Source organism: Myotis brandtii, unplaced genomic scaffold, assembly GCF_000412655.1.
Source record: "Myotis brandtii unplaced genomic scaffold, ASM41265v1 scaffold454, whole genome shotgun sequence".
In the NCBI taxonomy this organism is placed as follows: domain Eukaryota; kingdom Metazoa; phylum Chordata; class Mammalia; order Chiroptera; family Vespertilionidae; genus Myotis; species Myotis brandtii.
Window position 1 is genome coordinate 315,209 of NW_005367354.1, and position 26,575 is coordinate 341,783.

Genomic DNA, 26,575 nt, shown 5'->3' on the forward strand with positions numbered 1-26,575 from the left:
CTGTGGGTCGCAACCCCTTTGGGGGTCAAACAACCCTTTCACAGGGGTAGCTTAAGACCATCGGAAAACACATATATAATTACATATTGTTTTTGTGATTAATCACTATGCTTTAATTATGTTCAATTTGTAACAATGAAATTGGGGGTCACCACAACATGAGGAACTGTATTAAAGGGTCGCGGCATTAGGAAGGTTGAGAACCACTGTTTTAAACCATCATTTAAACATCGTTTAAGCCTGGCTGGTGTGGCTCAGTGGTTGAGCATCAACCTATGAACCAGGAGGTCATGGTTTGATTCCCAGTCAGGGCACATGCCTGGGTTGCATGTCTGGGTTTAAGTCCTGGAGTGGGCACAACTCCAACAGGCAGGAGCCAGAAGCCTGGAGGGGGGACTGTCCCAGACACACAGTAGGTCAGAGAGACCCTACTGAACACGTGCGGACCCACCCCCGTGCTCATGGTCTGGGCGCCCCACTGGGACAAGGGGTATTTGCCCAGTGACCTGGGGGAGTAGGGTCAACTCAAACTACCCTTCCTTCCCGGGTGGAGGTAGAGAGCCTGCAGGAGGAGGGTGCCCTGTGCCCTAAAGTTCTGTCCTAGGGTCACATAGCCAAGCGGGACCGAGGGCTCCCTGAGCTCCCCACACGTGCTTACTCATGCCATTGGCACCACCCTAGAGGGCGGGAACACCAAGAATGGCCCCGACTTCACAGAGGGGGAGCCGGGCAGAGTTCTGACAACGTGCCCAGGTCACACAGCTGGCCCGTGTCAGAGCTGGGAGCCGTCAGCTCAAGTCCATGGTCTGTGCCTCTGGGCCTCTGCCTCCAAGAGCCTGCCTCACGGGCTCTCCAACCCCATGGGGAAGTCGTCAGCAAGTATAAGGGAATATTGCAGCACTTCCCCCTGAGAGCGCAGGCCCTGGGCTCAGTGGGTCCCATCTGGGCGGGAGAGGGAGAGGGAGAGGGAGAGGGAGAGGGTGTGGGCCAGCTGCTCATAGTTCCCCTCACTCACTGAGTGTGGTGACAGGGCCGCCTCGTAGAAGAAGGGCTGGAACACCACCGAGAAGGACTCCTGCTGGTTGTACCTGCTGGAGGCCAGGAGACTGTCCCAACTTTCCTGGAGGAGAGAGCAGAGAGTGTGTACCCGGGAGCTGGAGCGAGGCCCCGCCTGCCCCGCCTCCGCTCCCACCAGGAGCTCTCAGCAGCCCTCAGCCACCTGCTTTCTGAATTCACCCCAGAGATAGATCCGAGCTATATTCCCTGGGAGCTCAAGGAGGATGGGGCAGCCAGGCACACAGCGAGGGTGCTATGCTCTGCTCAAGGGCAGTTCCGTGGAGGGATGTGCCATTAACTATACAAAACATGTAGCCTCTGGAGAAAAGGGCCACACGGCTTCATGCATAACTTTCTGCTTAAACAAAAGTCCTCGTGTGAACATGTTAATAGGAACTGTGTTTGAGCTGTTTGCTGACAGGGTTGGTGGCCTCCACTGAGCCATCCTCACCCTCTTGGGGTCTCGTCTCTAAATCAGCAGCACACCTTCGGGGCCTCTGAGTTGCCCTGGGGCTGTGGTCTGGGGTACGGGCCCAGCCTGGGCATACTCAGCTCAGCAACCACAGTGCAGTGGTACACTAGGTGATCATGACCCCAACCCTTTCTGAATGAATTTGCCCAGTTCTTCACTACTAAAGAACCGCCACTGCCAGTATTGTCCCCACTTTACAGGTAGAAAAATCAAGTCATCACCCAGGAGTGAACCGAGAGCCGCTCTCTGGTTCCTGACTCCGTGGGAGAAGGGGGGACTTACACCCTCATCGTCCCTGCCACCCCTGTTCTCCTCCATGACCTGCCCCTGCGAGCCACCAGCCTCCCGGAGCGGGCTCACCTGATAGGACCACTGTGTCACAACCCTGGACAGCTTCGAGGTGTCCCCTGAGCACTTGCAGGGCTCTGCTGTGAGGCTGCAGGGAAAATAAGCCAGAATGAGAGCTCAGATACGGGGCCATCGGCTGCCTGTGGAGGAGTGAGAGGGCCTGGGGCCTGGGGAGTGGGGAGGAGAAGCTGGGGTCTCAGGGTGCATTGTGATCTGGCTCCCACTGTCCCTCCTGGGGTGGGGAAGGGAGGAAGGGACGTGGAGACATGCCCCCTCTCACTCCATCTCCGGGTGCACCGCCCTCCCTGCCTCCTCACCACAGACCCACCTCCATGTCTCCCTCCCCGACTCCGTGTCCCTTCTCTTCAACCCCCCTTTCTGCTCGGACCGTCCTCTCCTTGCCATTGCCCCCACCCCCAGCTGTCCCTACCCTGACTCTTGCCACGTGAACTCTTTTCTGAGTCCAAAGCCAGAAATCTCGGGATCTGGGGTCAAGGAGTTTAAATTCTATGACAAATTTCAGAACTACCTGCCAATCAAATTCTGTGAAGATAAAATACATTTGGGCTAATTTTTTTTTCTTTCCAGTTTCTAGAAGTATCATTTCTTGGCTTATGGATGTTTTCCCAAACCTGCTTCTTAAACCCTCAGATCATTCTGGTGGGGGCGGGCCATCTGACTACCTCAACCAGACTGACTGGGCCTCCCTCCGCCTTTGGGTCTCCCGCAGGGGGTTAGTGTGTGGTGACGTGCCCCGCCCAGTTCCTGGCACATGGCAGCCCCTCCACAGGTGCTGGTCCCATTCCGCTCCCCTCTTCACCTGAGCTGGGTCCCCTGGTGCCGAGGAGAGAGGTCCACCAGGTTCACAAATGCTCTGGGGACCTAGGAGGAAACGGGGGAAGATGCCAAGTCCTGGTCATGGCCCAGGTCTTCCCTGGAGCCCTTGGTGGGAGCCCCTCTGGGGTCTGGCTAGCTTGGTGGGCCTCTTTGGGAGTTTGGCTGGGGGAGGTCCAAAGCTGCCAGCCCTGCTGGTGATGCAGAGAAGTGGCATTCACCACCCTCACGGTGGGCAGGGCACCGTCCCACCAGGTGTCAGCGAGGAAGCAGGACCCCGCTGGTGACAGGACTTGGGACCCTCCGCCACGGGGGAGCTGCCTCCCAGGAGTCAGACCGCAGAGCTTGCTCAGCACGCTCCCTGCACAGAGGGAAGCCCTGGAGGCTCTCAGGGACCCTCCCGGCCAGCACTGCCCCGCGCTGTTCAGGGAAGAGCGGGGTCTCTGAGCCCCAGGGAGGGGCTGTGCGCTCCGCTTCCTGCCCAGAAGTCTGTTGGAAATATCTTTTCCAAGAGTGGAGGGCGCTAAACCCGACCCAGGCTTTTATTCAAAGCCTCCTCCGGACCCTTTCCCTCATCTTGCTCTCCCTCCTGGGAAGCCTGCCTCTAGCTTTCTCTCAACCCATGGAGGCAGTTTGAGTAACCAGAACCTTCCCTGCCAGCCCTCAGCCCTCCGAAGGGCAGCGCCCTCTATTCTGCGGAAGGCAGACACCAGGCAGCTCAGGGGCGTGGCCCGTGGAGTTGGGGCACCGTGAGCCTCACCTCCTGCAGCAGGTAATCCAGCATCCTGGTCAGCTTGTTCATGCTGCCTGTCACGTGCCTGTGCTGGGAGGGGAGAAACGTGCTGAGAGTGGGTGGGGATGGGAACATGGGGCCAAGGATGCCTAGGCTCAGGCGCCCCTGCTCTTCCCCTCCCCACCCTTCACTCTCAGCTGAGATGACAGTGGCCAAGGCCCTACTAGACCCCCATTTCCCACAAACAAATAATAGTTTCCAGAGCTCCCGAGGGTTTCTGTCCATTCTGACTTCCCCAACCCATCATCCTCTAGGACAGTGGTTCTCAACCTTGGCTGCACATTAGAATCACCTGGGAATCTTTTTAAAATCCTGATTTCTGGGCCTCATCCTCTGGAAATTCTGTTTCTTTGTTACTAATGTTGTGGCCCCACCCCATAACAAAGAAACAGAATTTCCGGAGGATGAGGCCCAGAAATCAGGATTTTAAAAAGATTCCCAGGTGATTCTAATGTGCAGCCAAGGTTGAGAACCACTGCTCTAGGACACAATCAAACACCCCCGAATGAGAAGTTCCACGTCAGGAAAGGGCAAGCTCAAGGTCAAGGAAACGCTACAGCTCACATCGTGGGATGGGAGATGGGAGACAGGACTTACTCCCAAAGGGAGAACACAATTACTCTTGGATTTAAGGACCCAGATGGGCCTCAAAACTTCCACCTGGCATTCTTTTATCAGACCTCTCTCTGCCACATCTGCCCGGAGTAAGAATAAGAAAAGGGCTCCTGTCACCAGGTATTTAAAGACACCTTTTTCCCACTAACACCCTGCAGGTGATGAAAGTAAATAAACAAATGAGAGCACGCCAAACATAGACCCTGGTTTACCTCTTCAGGGTAAAAACACACAAGACAAACAAACAAACAAAAAAACCCCACACCAAACAAAAATAAACTTTATTAGACAAACTCCCAAGCTGCCTGTATATTAGCTGTCCCCTGAAGGAAGACAAGGAAGGCCCAGGAGCTGTTCTGTTTCCTGGGGGAACACAGGCGGTGATGCTGGAGACAGCTGCCAATCACCCGGCTGTGACCGCACCGGGACTCTCTCTCCACCCAAGTCCCCGCGCAGGCGAGAGGTTGGCCTCCGGAAGCCAGCTGAGCCCGCTCTGTGGCGTAGCCAGCGATAAAGCCTGCTGTCTCATTTTCTTCAGGCGACGTGTGTCTCTCTCTGAACATGACCTTAAGCATCTCACTTTGCCTTCTGAAGAGCCTTGGGAACTCTGGGTAGAAAGGCCCTCGCTGCCCACACTCAGGGCATCGAGCTTCCACAGGGAAACTGGGGGCCCCTGCGTGCTGCTCTCCGCCAAGGTGCTTATTCACGGCTACAGAGTGAATGGGGCCACCCAGTCCCTCGGGTACTGGATGCTTGTCCCTTGGGCACCAACTGTCCCTGTTCCTTAGTGGAACACAGCAAACTCTTATAGAAATGTCCCTCGTCTGTAAGGTCACACGTAATAAACTGCTCCTTGAACCCAAAGTCAGGAAAAAAGCTTATTTTTCCAAATGAAAGGACACATTTTTATTTGTATCTTTTGCTTTCACAGTCAGAAGAATCCTCCGGTCAAAAGGTACAAACACTTTCAGGTTTCCTGAAGCCTCCTGCCACCATACCCTCCCAATGCTGACTCCTGCTTCTAGAGGCATTTGCAACAAGTAAGTGATAGATTTCTTGCGGTGTCATTGGCTTTGAGTTTTTTCTTCTTCAGGTTTTCCCTTCTTTTAACTGATTTTTTCCTCATCTTACTCATTAACAAAACTAGACTTTAACTAGAGAGCAGTAAAGAGTCCAGACCCTGTAAGCGTCTGTTTCACTGCAACGGGCCAGGCCACCAGGTACGCGGGAAGCACCTGCCTTTGAACAGCTGACCCACCACAGCAGCCCCGAAGCAGCATGGCCACTGCCTATGGATGGCTCCTGCTCTTCCTCTCGATGACTCTGGTCTTAAGAATCCCCCAGAGAACAAATGTGGACACAGGCCCTTATCTACTTCTCACCAAAGGAGCCCACTTATAGGAGAAAAATCCAGGTCCTAAGGAGGGCAGGACAGGAATGTAAATGGGTTCAGTACTTTGGAAGGTGACTGGGCAGGCCCTTCCAGAACTTAAAGTGTATGGAGCTGATGACTAGCAAGTCTATGTTTAAGAATCAACTCTAGGCACTTTTCTTCAGATTATTTTGAGCATGACCCACAGGGTAAGACATGTTTCACATCACACATGTCTATGTAGAAAGCAAAGCAAAAATAGTCATGAGCCAACACTTACCTTACAGCCTGCAATCAACCTAATATTTTATAGTTTATTCTATTTCTATTTTTATAATTTTGGTGGCTATCTTTAAACTTAATGTTGACCCACTAATATACTTCAATCTGAAAATCAGAATTTATTTAGAAAAATGCACATATTCAGGCAAATGGACAGATAGTTTATAATAGTGAAAAACTAGAAAAACTGAAATGGCCATCAATAGGGAAATGGCGAAATAAAATTTATTAAATTTACACAGTGGAATACTATCTAGTAAGTGACGGGAATAAACTCAATCTATGTGCATCATATGACTAGATGTCAAAAATACTTGGTCAGTAATAAAACTGCTCATGATATAATACTATTTGTGTTAAATATCCATCTCTCTCTCTTTTTCGCATGCACACACACGCACACATATGCAAAATACTACTAGCATTTGTAGATATATAAGAAACTTGGAAATAAAAGGGGAGAGGATTAGATGTGGTATTTAGCTGTAACATTTTAGTCTTTTAAAAGAAGAAAACATTTGTGCATTGTTTATCTAACCAAACTTATTAACAGTAAATAAATGGATACATGCAGACATAGGAATGCATCACATAGCCAAGAATGCTTTTGAGCATAAATACATGAAAGAATGCAAGAATTCACATAAGAATGATTGAATGTGAGAAAAGTGTATGGAAGAAATCATGAATGAGTTTAAGCATCCATGAATGCATTCAAACATTGGAAAAATCAAACAAAAGCCAGCATGAACATAACTCATCATACATACAATAGTATATGCCTACATGTAAAAAGAGAAAATGAATTTATGCATAAACAGACAACTCATGGATGGATGAATGAATGAGTGGATATACAGAGGAATGCAGCAATGCCTAAATGCTTGTGTGAGCACGTTAATGCATGAATAGGTAAATTCATGAAGAAATTTGCTGTGCATAATCAACAAAAAAGAAGGGCATAGAAAAAACAGAGGTTGTAAATTTCACTTGGCATGGGAGAATACAGAGGGTGAAGTAGAACAATAAACCTTCAAGATCTATATGCCACAAACCCAGGAGATCTACAAGGACTACTGTTCAACAAGAGCTGGCCAGGCAAGGCGGGCTCAGTGCATTCTCCTGGGCCCAACATCACTAGAGGGAGGGGGTTTTGGTGGTGGGCCAGGAGTCAGTGGGAACATGGGCGTTTGGAAGAAGGCCAGAGTATAAGTTGTGAAAGAAGGGCACAGAAGAGAGGAGGACACCTCAGAAAACTTCACCCAGGCCTGTGCCATCGCCTGGCAGAGGCTCTGGAGGGTGGCTGAGAGGACGGGGGCAGGTGATTGGTCTACCATACGTAGCAAGGCCAGCTTGGCGGCGACCAGGCTTCAGGCCCCTGAAGAAGAGTGTGTGCCACTGATATCATCATAGTCACCCCTTACACTTTCACTGATGCTAGCCTGCATGACCTCCAAGTCCTAGATAGCCACCTACAGAAATAATAAATGAAGTCACATATTTCATGTCCTGCATCCAGGAATGCTAAAGAGCCTGGAGGATGGTCTACGGGCATTAACAGTAGGCTTCCCATTACCGCTAGAGTTCATGGGGAACTACAGTTTAAGAGGTGATGACAAGAGTGCACATCCTGTTTTATTTCCTAAATTCAGTACTTAAATGACATCAGAGTTAAGAGAGGCAAAACAATTTTTAACTAGGGGGCTGATGTTTCTGAGTTGTAGAATGATCATTGACTCCCCTTATCTATACCTCCATTTCCTTTACCTGATATCAAAGATGGTAAAATACCTTTCCCTATATATGGTTTCTTGAATCCTCAGGTATCCATCCATCCATCCATCCATCCATCCATCCCACATCTGCCCGGAGTAAGAATAAGAAAAGGGCTCCTGTCACCAGGTATTTAAAGACACCTTTTTCCCACTAACACCCTGCAGGTGATGAAAGTAAATAAACAAATGAGAGCACGCCAAACATAGACCCTGGTTTACCTCTTCAGGGTAAAAAAGCACAAGACAAACAAACAAACAAAAAAACCCCACACCAAACAAAAATAAACTTTATTAGACAAACTCCCAAGCTGCCTGTATATTAGCTGTCCCCTGAAGGAAGACAAGGAAGGCCCAGGAGCTGTTCTGTTTCCTGGGGGAACACAGGCGGTGATGCTGGAGACAGCTGCCAATCACCCGGCTGTGACCGCACCGGGACTCTCTCTCCACCCAAGTCCCCGCGCAGGCGAGAGGTTGGCCTCCGGAAGCCAGCTGAGCCCGCTCTGTGGCGTAGCCAGCGATAAAGCCTGCTGTCTCATTTTCTTCAGGCGACGTGTGTCTCTCTCTGAACATGACCTTAAGCATCTCACTTTGCCTTCTGAAGAGCCTTGGGAACTCTGGGTAGAAAGGCCCTCGCTGCCCACACTCAGGGCATCGAGCTTCCACAGGGAAACTGGGGGCCCCTACGTGCTGCTCTCCGCCAAGGTGCTTATTCACGGCTACAGAGTGAATGGGGCCACCCAGTCCCTCGGGTACTGGATGCTTGTCCCTTGGGCACCAACTGTCCCTGTTCCTTAGTGGAACACAGCAAACTCTTATAGAAATGTCCCTCGTCTGTAAGGTCACACGTAATAAACTGCTCCTTGAACCCAAAGTCAGGAAAAAAGCTTATTTTTCCAAATGAAAGGACACATTTTTATTTGTATCTTTTGCTTTCACAGTCAGAAGAATGCTCCGGTCAAAAGGTACAAACACTCTCAGGTTTCCTGAAGCCTCCTGCCACCGTACCCTCCCAATGCTGACTCCTGCTTCTAAAGGCATTTGCAACAAGTAAGTGATAGATTTCTTGCAGTGTCATTGGCTTTGAGTTTTTTCTTCTTCATGTTTTCCCTTCTTTTAACTGATTTTTTCCTCATCTTACTCATTAACAAAACTAGACTTTAACTAGAGAGCAGTAAAGAGTCCAGACCCTGTAAGCGTCTGTTTCACTGCAACGGGCCAGGCCACCAGGTACGCGGGAAGCACCTGCCTTTGAACAGCTGACCCACCACAGCAGCCCCGAAGCAGCATGGCCACTGCCTATGGATGGCTCCTGCTCTTCCTCTCGATGACTCTGGTCTTAAGAATCCCCCAGAGAACAAATGTGGACACAGGCCCTTATCTACTTCTCACCAAAGGAGCCCACTTATAGGAGAAAAATCCAGGTCCTAAGGAGGGCAGGACAGGAATGTAAATGGGTTCAGTACTTTGGAAGGTGACTGGGCAGGCCCTTCCAGAACTTAAAGTGTATGGAGCTGATGACTAGCAAGTCTATGTTTAAGAATCAACTCTAGGCACTTTTCTTCAGATTATTTTGAGCATGACCCACAGGGTAAGACATGTTTCACATCACACATGTCTATGTAGAAAGCAAAGCAAAAATAGTCATGAGCCAACACTTACCTTACAGCCTGCAATCAACCTAATATTTTATAGTTTATTCTATTTCTATTTTTATAATTTTGGTGGCTATCTTTAAACTTAATGTTGACCCACTAATATACTTCAATCTGAAAATCAGAATTTATTTAGAAAAATGCACATATTCAGGCAAATGGACAGATAGTTTATAATAGTGAAAAACTAGAAAAACTGAAATGGCCATCAATAGGGAAATGGCGAAATAAAATTTATTAAATTTACACAGTGGAATACTATCTAGTAAGTGACGGGAATAAACTCAATCTATGTGCATCATATGACTAGATGTCAAAAATACTTGGTCAGTAATAAAACTGCTCATGATATAATACTATTTGTGTTAAATATCCATCTCTCTCTCTTTTTCGCATGCACACACACGCACACATATGCAAAATACTACTAGCATTTGTAGATATATAAGAAACTTGGAAATAAAAGGGGAGAGGATTAGATGTGGTATTTAGCTGTAACATTTTAGTCTTTTAAAAGAAGAAAACATTTGTGCATTGTTTATCTAACCAAACTTATTAACAGTAAATAAATGGATACATGCAGACATAGGAATGCATCACATAGCCAAGAATGCTTTTGAGCATAAATACATGAAAGAATGCAAGAATTCACATAAGAATGATTGAATGTGAGAAAAGTGTATGGAAGAAATCATGAATGAGTTTAAGCATCCATGAATGCATTCAAACATTGGAAAAATCAAACAAAAGCCAGCATGAACATAACTCATCATACATACAATAGTATATGCCTACATGTAAAAAGAGAAAATGAATTTATGCATAAACAGACAACTCATGGATGGATGAATGAATGAGTGGATATACAGAGGAATGCAGCAATGCCTAAATGCTTGTGTGAGCACGTTAATGCATGAATAGGTAAATTCATGAAGAAATTTGCTGTGCATAATCAACAAAAAAGAAGGGCATAGAAAAAACAGAGGTTGTAAATTTCACTTGGCATGGGAGAATACAGAGGGTGAAGTAGAACAATAAACCTTCAAGATCTATATGCCACAAACCCAGGAGATCTACAAGGACTACTGTTCAACAAGAGCTGGCCAGGCAAGGTGGGCTCGGTGCATTCTCTGGGCCCAGCATCACTAGAGGGAGGGGGTTTGGGTGGTGGGCCAGGAGTCAGTGGGAACACGGGCATTTGGAAGAAGGCCAGCGTATAAGTTGTGAAAGAAGGGCACAGAAGAGAGGAGGACGGGCTCAGTGCATTCTCCTGGGCCCAACATCACTAGAGGGAGGGGGTTTTGGTGGTGGGCCAGGAGTCAGTGGGAACATGGGCGTTTGGAAGAAGGCCAGAGTATAAGTTGTGAAAGAAGGGCACAGAAGAGAGGAGGACACCTCAGAAAACTTCACCCAGGCCTGTGCCATCGCCTGGCAGAGGCTCTGGAGGGTGGCTGAGAGGACGGGGGCAGGTGATTGGTCTACCATACGTAGCAAGGCCAGCTTGGCGGCGACCAGGCTTCAGGCCCCTGAAGAAGAGTGTGTGCCACTGATATCATCATAGTCACCCCTTACACTTTCACTGATGCTAGCCTGCATGACCTCCAAGTCCTAGATAGCCACCTACAGAAATAATAAATGAAGTCACATATTTCATGTCCTGCATCCAGGAGTGCTAAAGAGCCTGGAGGATGGTCTACGGGCATTAACAGTAGGCTTCCCATTACCGCTAGAGTTCATGGGGAACTACAGTTTAAGAGGTGATGACAAGAGTGCACATCCTGTTTTATTTCCTAAATTCAGTACTTAAATGACATCAGAGTTAAGAGAGGCAAAACAATTTTTAACTAGGGGGCTGATGTTTCTGAGTTGTAGAATGATCATTGACTCCCCTTATCTATACCTCCATTTCCTTTACCTGATATCAAAGATGGTAAAATACCTTTCCCTATATATGGTTTCTTGAATCCTCAGGTATCCATCCATCCATCCATCCATCCATCCATCCCCTGAAAAAGGTGCCATCAGGCCCAGCCCAGGTGTAGATCAGGCAGGTTTAGTTCATTCGCTCTGCCCCCACCCTGGCATTTGCAATCCCTCTGACCCCCAGCCTGTGGTTTACCTGTTGGGTGGAGGGACACAGGTGACACTGGTTTGCGTTACTGAAGAACACATTGATTAGCTTCCAGTCATTTTGAAAGTCAAGTTCCTGAAGAAAAAGGCAACAGCATGAAAAAGCGGTAGTAGTAAGACCTGATACCAAAAGGGCTTTCTTTTCATATCTTTCAATTTCACACACCCACCCCCATAAAATCATAATTATATATTTCTTCAAAAAGAGAATTATATGGTGGGAAACTCAAACTCTATAACTGATTTAGAAGGCAACTTGGCAAAATATAGTTGAAAGATTTTTAAGGGCAAACCCTTTGATTCAACAATTCCATTTCCCAAAACATATTTTAAGGAAATAAGAATACATGAAAGATTTAGCTGCAAGGATGAAGCCTTGTTTATAACAGTAAAAAACTGGAAACAACATAGATGTCTAATTTAGGGGATTGCTGCACAAATTGTCAAACACTTCTAAGGTGAAACACTGTGTTGCCCAAGCTGGTTTGGCTCAGTGGATAGAGTGTTGGCCTGAGGACTGAAAGGTCCCAGATTCAATTCTGGTCAAGGGCGCATGCCTGCGTTTCGGGCTTAATCCCCAGTAGGGGGTGTGCAGGAGGCAGCCTATCAATGCTTCTCTCTCATCATTGATGTTTCTATCTCTCTCTCCTTCTCCCTTCCTCTCTGAAATCAATAAAAAAGATATATTTTAAAAAAGATGAAACACTGTGTAGCTACTAAAATGGTGTTAGAAAATGTAATTATTGTCATGGAAAAATGCCACACTTAAAAAAGCAGTTATAAAAGTATCTACATCGAGTAACATCCTAGTTTTATAAACTATACACATGTGCTTGGAATAAATGTGCCTTGAAAAAATACGGAAGAGGATGTACACTGAGTTGTCAACAGCAATGATCTCTGGTTACTATTCTTGTTTATCTGCGTTTTCTGATTTTTCTGTAATAAACATGTGTCACTTGCATAACAAAAAAAATAAACATTTGCTTTGCTCTTTAAGAGGCGGCATGATGCAGTTGAAGCGCGAAAGACTGTGACTCAGCAACTTCAGATTTTCGCCCCAATTTGCTGTGTGAACTTGGACAGGTCACGTGAATTCCTCGGACTTCAGTTTCCTCATCTGTAAAATTTCGGGGTTGGATTCAGGACCTCCCGGCTATTTTCCAGAATGTTGTGTTTACTCCAGAAATTCTGGGATTCCCTTGTTAAGGGAAACAGCTCTTTACGGCATATCTCCGGCGTCTGCCCTGAGCCTGTAACCTGCAATGGCCTGGCTCTCATGCCTGAGCTCTTTAGTGAACGCATTGCCGACCGAGACAGCGGCCGCCCTTGGCTCCAGCCGTCCAGGCTCAGCGCTTGGGTAGAGCCAGGTGGGTCCCAGGGCCCCGGCAGGTGTGTTACAGAGGCCTCCACCTCAGAATTAAAACAAACACGGTAATTACCAAGAATAACAATCGCCACTCCCACAACAATGACAGCTGCAGGTGCACCCAACACCTCATTGAATCTTCCTCAATCCTGTGCTCCTGTCTCTTATGATGCCCATTTCATAAATGGGAAAACGGAGGCTCGGAGAGGTTGAGCGCCTTACCCAACTTTATACAGCGAATGGGTGGAGAATTCAGGATTCCCACTTAAACGGGTCTCCCTCAGGAGCCCACGCTCTCAACCACCTCCCTGAGTGCGAAGGCGTGCAGTCCATCAGGATGGCAGGACCACACAGATCACCACGGTGCAGGTGACAAGTGGCCCTGTGTTTTGACGGCCGCCAGGAAGGGCATGTTCGGAGGGCCCAGGCCTCCCTGGTGGCTGGTTCAGGGCAGCGTGGCCGCAGGGCCTTGGCTGCCTGGCGTGTTCGGTCTGACTGCCTCGCACAGACACGGGCAGCCCCAGGCACAGAGCCAGGTGGGTTCTTACCTGGTTCTTTTTCATGCTCCTCACCAGTTCCTTTGCCTGAATCCACAAGTCTCTGCACAGAGGGAGGCGAGCGGAGAGGAAACCAGTTCAATATCACTTTGTCCAGGGCTGGAAGCTGGCCCCTCGCCCCTCCCCCCCAGGAGCCCGTCTCCGAGTCCAAGGCTACACGGCACCAGCCCTGGTTCTGGAGGGCAGACCGGGTCCTGATTTTTAAAATTAGGCCCATCAGGCAGACTTAAACCGGTGCAGGAGATGCATTTTGGCTCTGACTTAACACAGACCTCTATTTTTAAGCCCCTTTGACTTTCCCAGGTCCCCCCTTCCCCAATCGCCCCTACCCAGGAGAGAGCCAGGAAAGGAACTTACTCAGCACCAATGTGGGGTATCACTTTCCTCCCAGGGGTGCACACGGGCCTCAGAACCGAGGGATTGAAGTGTTTGATGATGTCTGAAAGTACTAAAGAAAGGGAGGGCTGGTCTGAGGGCTGCGGCTCTGACGGCTGCAGGTCACCTGTAGGGACTGGCCCCTCTGGGGTGAGGTGCCCAGGGTCGCTGACCCTCTTCCAAACCATGACCTTCACACCTGCCTGGGGCCGTGAGGTCAACCTCATCGCAGGCCCCCGGAAGAGGAAGCAAATGGAGCTAAAGATGAACATCTGTCCAGCGCTAGGCCAGGCTCCGTACTAAGCATCTTATATGAGTGACGGGGAAACAGGCCGAGAGAAGCGACAGTCCCCAGGCTAAGTGGAGCTGCGTGGCATGGACCCGCGGGGAAAGTGTGCAGGACAGGGACCTGGGCCGCTGTCTCCCGGCCCCTCTCTCCTGAGAGTGACAGCCGGTGGGAACGCTCTGGGGAACGGAGATCGGAGATCGGAGACCGTGTCCCAGAGCTGACAGCCAGAGGACCGCTAAAAATAGCGCTGCCAGGAGCAGTTACGTTGTCTTGCTCCCGAGAGAGGAGAGGGCAGAGCGGGGAGAGTGTCATGGGAGGGAGATGCCCCCACACACTCCCCGCCCCCCCCCAGTCCTCCCCTCTTTCCGCCCCCGCCCAGGAGTGCCGGGGCTTCATGGGAGCAGAATCCGAAGGGCTCCCTCTGAAGGAGCCGCACTGTGCAGGCTGCAGACAGGGAAGGGGTCGGGGTGGGAAGCTGGGCTGGAGGCAGGACACTGGTCACTCAGCTCTGTCGGCTCGCAGCCACCAAGGTCGTGGGTGACTCAGTCTTCTGCATCCTCAGCCCAAACCCTGAGCATCCTTTTCCAAGCCCTGAGCAGCTTGCAGGAGGAGTCCATTCTCACGTGTGGTGAGAAAATGGAAAGCTCTGTGGCCAGTGGAAGACTACATGTGTGTGCATGTGTGTGTGTGTGTATGTGTGTGTGTGAGAGAGAGTGTGTATGTGAGTGTGTGGTGCGGGGGTCGGGGGCACTTTTCCTCCCGGGCATCAGGATAGTGTGAGATCGAGCGACCAACTGGCGCTGGGTCTTTGAAAGAGAACTGCTTCCTAACTAGAGGTGTTTGTGTTGTGTGGCTTCTTTGTGGTCAAACAGTTCCGTGGTTCTTTTCACATAAACCTGCCTGTCATTGTGTTTTACTTCTGCTGTGCACCTGTCTGTCCTCTCTGTCCTCTGCCTCTCTCTGGGTTCTCGGGGGGTTGCGGGGGGGCGAGGAGGGCAGAACAGTCACAGGCTTCGGGGCTGGACCCCTGTGTTCACAGGGACTCTGCCATGTACTGACTATGTAACCTGGAGAAAGCCCCGCCCTGTCTGACTCAGTTTCCCTCTCTGCACACTGGCTGTGGTGGGCAAGGACACGGGTAGACTTGAAGAGCTCTGCGCTCTGGGGGTTGAAGGTCGGTGGGCTGAGCTTGGGCGGCGCCATTGCACACTGCATGGGGCTGGATATCCCCAGCACTTCCTCCTTGGAAGACCTGGTGCCCCTGTGCCGGCTCAGGCCGCCCCCCCACCCCCCGTCACCCGCTGAGCTTCCAGGACCTGCCCTCCACATGGGCTGGGTTCACTGGCAGCTCCGGGGAGTCCTGCCTCTGAGGACATTCAGGGGCAAGATCTGTCCTCACTGCCCTGCCTTCTGCGGCACCTCCGGCCAGGGGAGACTCCTGGCCCCTCTGCTGGTACCAGGACTTGGTACCCGGTGGGCAAGGACAAAACGGAGGCAAACTGAGGAACCAGGCAACGCCCCTGTGTTTGCGGTTTCAGGATCTAAACTACACCTTGTCTCCCCAGACACCACAAATATACCACCACCCCATTTAAGGGTAAACAGAGCCAAACCTAGGCAGAGCTGTGACAGTCACCCAGTCTGCCGGGGCCTCCTCTTTTGGAACCTCTGACCCTTTCCAAGGGACCCTCCCACCACTTTGGCCACCAGTAGCCCCTCACCTGTCAATCAATCCTGGAGGCTGAGCACCAGGTCTCCACCTCCCCTGCTGGAGGGCGAGGCTGAAGGCAGGCCCAGTGCCTTTCTCAGCCCTGCCTTTGCAGGGAGCCTAGTACCTCCCAGGCCAGTGGGGAATCTCCTGGCTGCCCTGGCAGGGCGCCGGCCACCTCACTGCACTGCTCTCAGGAGGTCAGCTCAGCAGAGCGCACGCACTGCGTCCGAGCACTAATTGTGAGGGAACGGCGGTTTCCTTGTCATTGATTCTAACATCCCACGAGCTAGCTCAGCTGGCGTTAAGGGACTTGAGGTTTCAGGATGATTTTTAATAGAGTCACAAGGGGTGTCGGATGTTAAATGAAAAAACAGGTTACAGATAGCATATCAGAAGCACATTCATATGTAAAAGAGCCCAAATGTTAACAACGATTATCTCCAGATGGTGGGATATAGTTGATTTTCATTTTCTTCTGAATCCAATTGGTATATTTATAGCTACAGGAGTTATTACAAAATGAAATAGGCTGAAAATTAGACCAGGCCCCCTCCTTTGGTGGGGGGTGGGCAGTTCCTGCAGATGAAGTGCTACTGGTCCAGCTCTGGAGGCCAGTGGGGGTGGGGGAGGGAAAGGAGGCTCAGGACTCTGGCCCAGCCGCCCGACCCCTCTCCCACGTCCCCTACCCACCAAAGCCTCCTGGCGTCTCTTCGCTCAGAGACCCTCAGACACATTTCTCACGCCCTCCTTTCAGGGTTTGTGACTGTCCTCCCCCTTTCTCCTCAGGCTCCACAACAAAGTGGCCAACAGGGCACATTCTCTTCATTTACCAAAATGTGCTGTGTCGGGAGGGGTGGGGCAAGCTGGGATCTGGCCCCGAATGCCCAGGACTCACCTGTCACCACTCCCATGCACGCCTGCTGTGGCCTCCTCCTAACCCTGCAAGCAGAAGCAAACATGCACGTGTCAGACTGGATTGGTCACCTGCCAGCTACCCCCTTGGCCTCTGGGGTCTGTCTCCTGACAAGCTTCCGCTCAGCCTGGCTCTGCTTCTGTGATTGTCCTTCTTGGAGTTGGAGACACAGCTCAGATGGCCACAGAGTCGCCCAAATGGGTCCACAGCTCCGTCTGGGCCCTTCTCCCCACATCCCCAGCTGGAAGGGGCTGCGGACCCTGGGAAGAATGAGACAAACCCTGGCCCACCCTGCACGCTGCCCCTGAGCAGAGCAGGGAGACTGGATGGTGGTGGGAAGCGAGAATCCCGCGTGTGGCCTTTCCTGCTTTTCCTCCCAGGGGATTCGCAGGCATGGGGAGTGTGGACCGAGAGGCAGGAGACTGGGGTCTCCTAAGGGACACCTGCTCCGAAGGGGGCAGAGCAAGGCTCCACTGCTCGGTGATTCCAACATAGTTACCATGGCAAGTGTGGACTGAGAGGCAGGAGACTGGGGTCTTCTAAGGGACACCTGCTCCGAAGGGGGCGGAGCAAGGCCCTCTGAGGCTCGCCCAGCTCCACTGCTCGGTGATTCCAACATAGTTACCATGGCTGCTTCTCCGCACCGGCCGTCCCCGGGTCTGGGAGCTGCAAAAGATAGCAGGTGTCACTCCAGCCAGGAAGGTGGCCCAGCCTGTCCTCCTGAGGCCCCAGCTGCCCGTCAGACAGCCTCTCCCACTGACTAACAGGGAACCACGGATCCAGGCCAGCTTATCAGGGAGGAGGAGTGGCAGGCTCCCTCCATAGCATGTGGGGCAGAACCCAGAGAAACAGAAGGTGTGTGCTGTGTGTGCATGTGCATGCGTGTGTGCGCTTGTGCATGTGTGTGCTGTGTGTGTACCTCTCCTGAGGCAGAGGAATAGGAGCTGTGAATGGGGTCTTCAATATTTTACACTCGATGCGTGTGTGGTGGTTGATTTGTACTTATATGAAACATGCACCACAAGTGTTAGTTTGAAAACAGTTTTTACATTTACAAATCTGATATTTAAAATTCTATGAGGAAAAGGGAGTCCAGAGCAATTAAACAAACAAGTGCTGGTTCCTGTCACAGGTGAGTGTTTGTGCCTTGGTTACAGAAAGCTCCGGGAACTCAAAGCAAAAGTGTCCACATGACGGACTTTTCCCGTTAAATTCCCTGCCTTATTTTCCCAGGCCTGACTTTTTATAACCAGGCTCAGCTCACAAGAGCCAGCTCTGCGGCAGACAGGTTTTATTCTGCAGGTGGAGGTACCCGTCAGTGTGATGATAATGATTCTGGGACACCATCCTGGACTGAAGCTGTATCTGGGCCTCGGGCTCACAGAAGGAGAAAGGATTCGCTGAGTGACAGGCAGGAGCTGGAGGTCTGAATAATTCATGAATACGGAGCCTTTCAGGGCTGGGACCAAAGACTGAAGTCACTGATTGGCTTGACTGCGGAAGCCTGACTCGGAGTGATTTTCCTGCAGTGAATTTCCTCCCCAACGTGGAAGACTACGAGTCCTCCAGCGAGTGTCACACATTCGGGCTCTGGAATGCGAGCATCAGCATGCAGGGCACACGGCTCAGCAAAGTCAGTGCACTACCCGTGACACGGAACCTCTTTTCTCACCATCTTCCCTCTCCCAGCTCTCCCAGCAGTAAACCTCCACCTTCACCCCAGTACACACATACACATACACATACACATACACACACACACACACACACACACACACACACACACGTGCAGCTTTGCCACCACCAGCACAGCTAGAGGAAAACGAGGATGGGGCCTCTGTTTGCCGATTTCACTGGGTCTGTGGTCAGTTTCTAAGTGAAGTCTCACACTTTGCACACAGCTGCCACTGTGCATGGAGTAGTGGGCTGGGGCCGGCAGCGAGGGGGAGAGGCTGAGGCTGCAGGGAGCACAGCCTGCAGCAGGGGCGGGGAGGGACGCTGGAAGAGAGACGGTGGGCAGAGGTGGGCAGAAGACACTGGAGGGAAACGAATGTCCTGGTTCAGGTGCAGGAAGTATAGCAGGGCCCTGGGGCAGAGCAGAGAACATCTGCTAAGTGGTCTGTCTGTCCATGTGGGGGTCACTGGCATTGGAGGTGGGCAGCAGGGCAGTGGGCTTTTCCTAAGGGCAGGGGGATTGTGGAAAGCCAGGGTGGGGAAACCCATTGGCATTCGCTCTGCCCTCCAACCCTATTCTCTCCAGATGTCTGTGCTCCTTCCTCTCTCTCCATCTTTCTCCTTCTGACCACGGAAAATATACCACTTAAAATGTGTTAGCAAGAATGGATGTATTTGTTTTAAATTTACCAAACAGATAAGGATTTTTTTCTTTATGTCACAAGTAGAAAGCTTAAGCGATTATTTTTTTAAAATTCTGTGTAATCTTCCACTTAATTTATCAATGGGTTTCATTTACCACTGAGAAACTCCAAAAGTTTCCTCACCCGAACATAAAGGGGGGGCACTCATTTAATTAAAGAAAAGAAAAAAAAGACTCAGAGCCCCCTAGGTTTTAGGATTTCCCCGTTTTAAAAAATAATCTCTCTACCTGGTTGCCATGAACTCATTCCGAGGGTTCATTGAAATCATGCATTGATTTCTTTTCTACCTACACTCCTTATATAACAATCCCAATCCTTGTCTCCCACCTCCATCCCCTCAAAATACTCACAGTTTCCACATTGCCAATGGCTGCCACGAATTTAATATCAGAAGGTCTCAGAGAGTGGACTGCAATGACAAGAACCCAGGGAAGAGGGTCAGATCTACATTCCCCAAACGGTGGGCCAAGGATGCTAAATGGAAGGGGCAGATCCCTGTCCTCCAGTCTGAGGACAGCTGTTAAAGCTGAGCCACGAGAGTGGAGAGCTGAAGACCAGGCGGCAGCTGGGAGCCCTAGGAACCTGCTCGAAAGAGGCTCACTCCCTCTCTGGAGGCCACACTGTTAATGGAACTCAGGATCTCCAAAAGGTGTCCCATGGAAAGTCACTATGGGCCTCATTTTCCCTCTCACCTATCCCATGACTCTATTTTTGAACCACCATTAATAAGAGGGCAAAACATTAAAATGAAAACCATTTGGGTACACAAAGGATCATACTGGCTTGAAGACTGCCAGAGAACAGCACTCAAAGCCTATGAAGAGACCTAAACATTGGATACGGGCTGTATGTAAATGGTACACCAGGAAGCCTCCTTGACCATCTGGTCTACCAGCATTTCTAGAATTCAGTCTCCCTAGAAACCCCTTTCATATAATGGGCTCCCAAAGAAGCCATTTCCTAAGAAATGCATTGATTTCTTTCCTACCTCCGCTCCTTGTATAACAGTTCCCGTAACACTGTCTGGTGGGCTCTCCTGGAGGCTGCCCTCATCAGCCAAGCCACCGTGGGGTCCTGTTGGTTTTATCTCTGACTCTTGTGTCAGACTGTGTCCCACAGTAGAAATAGATGAGGGGGAAAGGAGAAGGTTTGAGGGACTAGGGATGGGAAAGAGGAAAGACTTGAATCACCAAGGTACAAGAGAAGTAGGGCTGGAGCCTCTGTTGGCCACACCAGAGTCATGGCTCAGGGGTCACATACCTGACTCAGAAGGCACGTTGGGTCCTGACTTCTTTGGGTTGCATACAAATGGAATATTCTTCAGGCTTTGCAACTGAAATCAAACATCAGAAACATCAACTGCCTTGAATGGAAACACTGCAGGTCCTGAAAGCCTGGTGTAGAAACGAGCATGTACTTGTTCTATCTAGAGTCAAAGTCCAGAAGCAACAACTGTCCACAGTCATGGTCTTACTAATCCCATACCGTTCACCTAGTACAGTGGTCGGCAAACTGCGGCTTGTGAGCCACATGCGGCTCTTTGGCCCCTTGAGTGTAGCTCTTCCTAAGCCTTAGGAGTACCCTAATTAAGTTAATAATAATGTACCTACCTATATAGTTTAAGTTTAAAAAATTTGGCTCTCTTGCCCTAACCGGTTTGGCTCAGTGGATAGAGCTTCAGCCTGTGGACTCAAGGGTCCCAGGTTCGATTCCAGTCAAGGGCATGTACCTTGGTTGCGGGCACATCACCAGAAGGGAGTGTGCAGGAGGCAGCTGATCGATGTTTCTCTCTCATCGATGTTTCTAACTCTCTATCCCTCTCTCTTCCTCTCTGTAAAAAATCAATAAAATATATTTTTTAAAATTTGGCTATCAAAATAAATTTCAATCATTGTACTGTTGATATTTGGCTCTGTTGATTAATGAGTTTGCCGACCACTGACCTAGTACAGGAGGACATGTGTTTTTCGATGATTTTAGCAGGTGGTAGGTAAGGGTGCCTCCAAAAAGTGGGATGGAGAAAAAGGGAGCATAAAAATCAATTCTTGAGATGATGACAAAGTTCTGGAGGTGGACAGTAATGATGGTTGCACAACAATGTGAATGTACCTAATGCCACTGAATGATACATTCAATATGATTAAAATGGTAAATTTTATGTTATGTACCTTATACCACAATAAAAAAAGAAATAAAATAAAATGAATTAAGAAGAGACTCACTGTGCCTAGACTAAAAGACTTGAAAATCCATTTACGATATATTTATTTGTATTACCTACTTTCTCTCATTTAATTTGATGATTTACACAAAAGCAGATAGTTGGAGCACTATGTTTATATGCTGCTGGAAACTGGGTAAACTTGAAACTGGAGACTCGAGTCTTCACCCATTGGATTGTCCTGAGCCCAGAGGGCTGCTGAGAGCAGAGGAGGGACTGGGTGGCCAGTGCTCGGGTCCTCAAGGCCACTCAGGCCTCCTCAGATGCTCCCAGGAGTCCAGAGCATCTGCTTCTGTGAATCACATGAATGGCTTGGGGAAGGGAGGTCACATGTTTTCTCCCCAGAACTGAAAGTGGTGGAGGAAATACGGCAGGTCCTTAGATAAAGTCATTTCACTCAACTTCTAACGTGGATGAGATGCCATAGAAACTTAACTCTTGTCTATAGCAATTAGTCTGTGGTAAGACCGGTTTCATTACAGGTCGTTTCACCGCAGAACCTATCAACGATGTTAAGTGAGGACTCACTATACTCCAGCAGGGGGAAAACGTGCAGTAAATGAGTTCCTTGGCCACATCTCTCACTATCACAAGACACAAGTTAATTCCTCTTGAATTACTGATTGCAGTAAGAGATAAAGCATTTACTCTCAACTCTTATCTTGTGGATGTTCTGGGAAGACCTAACCCAGATGCCTTCAGATAACTCACAGCATCTGCTTCAAGGTTCATGGAGATAACAGCCCATTTATAACGCATTCTGGACACTTCTGGGAACCACCCACTCGGTCTGCAGGACTGATGAGCCCCAAATTCCAGAAGATACAGTCAGGCTGCCCTTGGCCTGCCTGGCAGCCAGGCTATCCCTGGGGGCAGCAGCTGACGCAGCTCATTCCCTCAAGGCAGGGACCTGCCAACTTGCATCAAGACTTGAATTTATGACCGGTCAGTGTGGCTCAGTGGTTGAGCATCGACCTGTGAACCAGGAGGTCATGGTTCTACTCCCGTCAGGGCACATGCCGGGGTTGCAGGCTCGATCCCCAGAAGCGGGCATGCAGGAGGCAGCCGATCCGTGATTCTCTCTCATCTTTGATGTTTCTTTATCTCTCTCCCTCTCCCTTCATCTCTGAAATCAATAAAAATATTTCTTTAAAAAAGACTTGGATTTACCCACTGGAAGAGACCCCTTCATCCCTCAAAGAGGACAGAGCCCTTACCTCTGGCCATAGCTGCTCTTCCAATGTATTCTCTCCAGAGAAGGAATGGGCCTGGGTGGTCCCTAAAATAAAGCAAAAATAGTTCAGGTTATTTATCTGGAATTAACTCCCACCCAGATTTGTATATTGCCTGCCCTTCCTCCCAGCCCTAGCTGTGTGCCCAGCTTAGTAACATCCCTTGTGTTAGGAAAGTCTAGATTCCATTCCTCCAACTATCACCTCCATTGTTTGGAACACCCTACTTCCGTTAAGGCAGCCGATTAGAGCAGAATCCTCAGGTTGAACAGCAAAAGTGTTATCTGAGAGAGGTCAGCAATGATCCTATGTCGTGCACAGGCACATCACGGCAGATTCCTTTTTGGCTCTTTAGCAAAAGGCAGAACTCTCGAGGAAGGTCATGTTGGACAAATAGCTGTGTTGTTTGGGGAGCCAGGACAAAGCAGGGAGGTGAAGGACATTCTGGAACAGTCTCACCAGTGAAGTGAGCTTAGGAGAAGGGCTCCTTGAGGGATTCCCAGCAGCCACAACTGTGCATAATGGCTGGGCAGGGGCTGTCTTGAGGGGTCTTGCTGAATGCAGGTGAAGGGGCAGAAAAGTCAGGTAGGGAGATGGCAAAGACACTATCCATCCCAGCTTACTGTGGGGCAGTCTTTTAAAACATTTTTTTTTTTAGTTTTAAAAAATAGACTTATTCTAAGTGTACAAATTAATGTGTTTTCTCATAAAGCATTGACCTTTTAATTATACAAATAATAGTATAGTGCAGCACTCTAAATATAGGAACAAAATAATCACCCACAGTGCCACTACTCCTACACCAAAAGTGATATCATGTCCTGACACTCTCAAGTTCACTATCGGGCTCCGATCAGGCACACTTTTCATTCAGTTGTAGTTAATGTGGATGCAATTTTGTTCCTGCAAACTGCCTTTAATAAGCATTTTTCATGTTGTTACATAATCATGATGCATTTATGATACTGATGTGAATCAGAGATCTGGTCCCTTGCTTCCTCTGACTTCTCCCACCCAGTTCCCTGCTCTGGACACCATGTAAGGTCCTACCATGTAAGGCCCTACCATGTAAGGTCCTACCATGTGAGACCCCAAAGGGCATTGGGCAATGCCAGAGGGTGGTCTGACTTGGGGAACAGGGCTGAATTTCTTTCCACCCCGGCCTTCTTCTGCAGCTTTACTTGTTGACCCTGAAAAGAAGTGATCTGGAGTTTGATGAGGAGCAAGAGTGTCCACTGGGAGGTCGGGCACTGATTTCTATGCTGGAGCTCATAACAGGAGTGATGGCTGTTGCCTGCCCGCAGATTGCAGTGACCCTTTTGAAATTCCCAGAAGAAGGTTTCTGGGCAGAAAGAGCCATATGATGGGAAGGCGCCGAGGTGTGGACAAGCACAGAGCCCTGGGAAAGGCCGAGCACAGGGCTTATAATTGGAGGGGAGGGGGAGGGGAGGCGGGTGGATGAGGCTTCCCAGACAGACAGCAGAGGGGCTGTGGATCTGCAAATGCCACTCCATGCAACAGCAAGCCAGGAGCGGTCTTTGAAGAGATGAGTGCTAAGGCGTATTTCATGATCACCACTTGGTGTAGTGAGGCAGATGAATTAGCTGGGCAGAGATTGGAGACTATTTTGGTGACATTCTTTTTAAGCCAGGATAATAATCTGTATGGTAGCCAACACTTACATGAAATAATTCATTGAACCTAATGACCCTATGAGCTAAATACCAATAATCCCACTTTAGTGATAAGGGCCCAGCAAGGTTAAGCAGCATTTTAAAGGTGACACAGTTAGCAAATGATGATGGCAAGATTGGAAATGGGCGGTCTGGTTCATGGGCCATGCTCATAACCAACAAGGTAAGTCCCAGCCCAACTCTAGACCAGAGCTCAGCAAACGTTCCCTGTAAAAAGCCAGACAGTCAGTATTTTAGGTTTTGCAGACCATACGGTCTCTTTCACAATCACTCAGCTCTGCTGTTGCAGTGTAAAAGCAGCCACAGACAATATGTAAACACATTAACTTCATTTATGAAGAGTAAAATTTGAATTTCATAAAATTTTCATGTGTCACGAAATATTCTTTTTAAAATTGTCCCCCGCTACAGAAAAGGGAAAAGCCTTTGTGAATATCACCAAGCTTGTTTTGAAGTTTAATAGCCAACAGACAGTGGGAGGAGGAGAACAGTCAGAGGACTGACACTACGAAACTGCAAGATGTAGTCTCTGGCCGCAGGAATCGAGACAGTGTGATATTGGCAAAGGAATAGACAACTAGACCCATGGAACAGACTGGCGCGCCCTGAAAACCCACATGAATAGAGTGAACTGATCCTTGACAAAAGAACAAAAGCAATGCAATGGAGAAAAGATGTCTGTTCAGCAAATGGTCCTGGAACAACTAGACATCCACGTGGAAAAAGACATGAATCTAAAAATGTCAAAACCATTCTCGGCTCACAGGTCCTACAAAAACAGGCGGAAGGCTGACTCGGGTGCACGGGTCATTGTTTGCCAACCGGTGCCTGGTCTAGGCTGCGACAGAAAGCGGTCATCAAGGTGAATGGGAGGGTGGCATCTCATTGGCAGTAGCCCTTAGCCCCGGGGACCCCAGGGAACCCTGGGACTGGCCTCTATTACCAGGCTGCCGCCGCCACCACACTTCTTCCCTGGGCTTTGCCAGGACCTTCACAGACAGAGGAACACAGATGCCAGCAGCCAACTGTCCCCTGGTCTGAGACACGTCCCATTCAGCACCTCTCATCCTCTAGGCTCCAGGTCTGAGCAATAAAACACTGCTCCTCAAAGAAAGCCACTGGTCCCCTGATATATGTAGTTGTTTTCTTATAAAAAAATGTTTTTATGATAGCGAGCTTACTCAGAACTCTATACAAATTTTAAATAAAATAATACAAGCAGAAAAAAAAGAAATAATACAAGCAGAAGATCTAGCCCACTGCCTACTCAAAGTATATATTGAAACAGGTTAATTTTGGTAAACGGTGCTATTGCTTCACCATCAAAACAATCCATGGAGGCAGATGTGATTATTAGTATACTCTTATAACAGCAAAAGGGAAAAAATATTTTAGAGAGTCGGGGCTGGGTTGAGAGATCCTATCTGCTGACTCCAGTTCTAAAAGGTTTTAAAGGGGCTCAAAGAGGCTATTTTTGAAGACGGTTGATGGATCCTTACATTTTTTTCCTGCAACTATTCTGAACTATGCTGGGCCTTATTTCTTTCCTCTGCAGACTTTCTATTTTGCATTTACACGTTGAGGAGCAGGGAGGGAGGGAGGGAGGGAAGGAGGGGAGGGGGTAGAGAGAGATAGAGGGAGAGATAGAGAGAGAGAAGCTGTTGAGTCATAAATGCAGCAAGAATTTGAGGGGTCCAGAGCCAAAGAGAAGTAAAGAGAGTAAGCCCAACAGTTGATGCTGTTTTTACCCTTGAAGCATTTGCCAAATCACAGGCCACAGATATCAGCAGGTAGGAGGCTGATGAGCTGTGAAGCTTCAGGCAGTTCCACAGAGGTGGGGAAATACTGGAGTTCCATGCCCGTCAGGAGGAGGGGCTGCGGGAAATGTCCCCGGCTTTCAGCTGGGACTCAAAGACTAGACCCTGGGAGTAGGGATGCACTTGAAACAGACCAGCCTCCAAATACACTAAAGCCGGGCTTTCTTGTTTGTTTTAGTTGTTGTTGTTGTTTTAGTTTTCAATTATAGTTTACATTCAATATTATTCTGTATTAGTCTCAGGTGTACAGCATAGTGGTTAGAAAATGATGTACTTTACGGAGTGGTCCCCCCAATATTTCGAGTACCCACCTGGCCCCATACATAGTTATTATGACATTATTGACTATATTTCCTCTCCTGTCATTTACACCTCAATGTGATTATTCTGTGACTACCAATTTGTACTTCTTAATCCCTTCACCTTCTTACTCAGCCCCCAACCCCCCACCCCTCTGGCAACCATCAGTCTGTTTGTTCTCTGTATCTCTGACTCTGTTTCAATTTTGTTTGTTTGTTTTGTTCTTTAGATTCCACATATAAGTGAAATGATATGGTATTTGTCTTTGTCTGACTTATTTCAGTTAGCATAACACCCTCTGGGTCCATCCATGCTTTCGCAACAGGTAGATTCCATTGCGTATATTTGTCACAGTCTGGTTCCAGATTAGATTAAGGTGATCTGTCTCTA

At 49.0% G+C, this 26,575-nt stretch overlaps 1 protein-coding gene across 1 annotated transcript in view; it reads right to left on the reverse strand.

Annotated features, from left to right (window-relative positions):
* PLB1 (phospholipase B1) overlaps nucleotides 1-26,575 on the reverse strand; it is a 130,676-nt gene that overhangs the window by 91,508 nt on the left and 12,593 nt on the right. The window contains exons 2-14 of the mRNA XM_014546609.1: nucleotides 22,360-22,421; nucleotides 20,182-20,254; nucleotides 19,272-19,330; nucleotides 17,169-17,209; nucleotides 16,526-16,569; nucleotides 13,613-13,703; nucleotides 13,247-13,298; nucleotides 11,319-11,405; nucleotides 10,811-10,819; nucleotides 3,471-3,533; nucleotides 2,697-2,758; nucleotides 1,889-1,964; nucleotides 1,016-1,120 (exon numbers count right to left, since the gene is read on the reverse strand). Of these exons, the coding sequence (XP_014402095.1) occupies nucleotides 1,016-1,120; nucleotides 1,889-1,964; nucleotides 2,697-2,758; nucleotides 3,471-3,533; nucleotides 10,811-10,819; nucleotides 11,319-11,405; nucleotides 13,247-13,298; nucleotides 13,613-13,703; nucleotides 16,526-16,569; nucleotides 17,169-17,209; nucleotides 19,272-19,330; nucleotides 20,182-20,254; nucleotides 22,360-22,421 (824 nt within the window). The remainder of the gene's footprint in view (nucleotides 1-1,015; nucleotides 1,121-1,888; nucleotides 1,965-2,696; nucleotides 2,759-3,470; nucleotides 3,534-10,810; nucleotides 10,820-11,318; nucleotides 11,406-13,246; nucleotides 13,299-13,612; nucleotides 13,704-16,525; nucleotides 16,570-17,168; nucleotides 17,210-19,271; nucleotides 19,331-20,181; nucleotides 20,255-22,359; nucleotides 22,422-26,575) is intronic.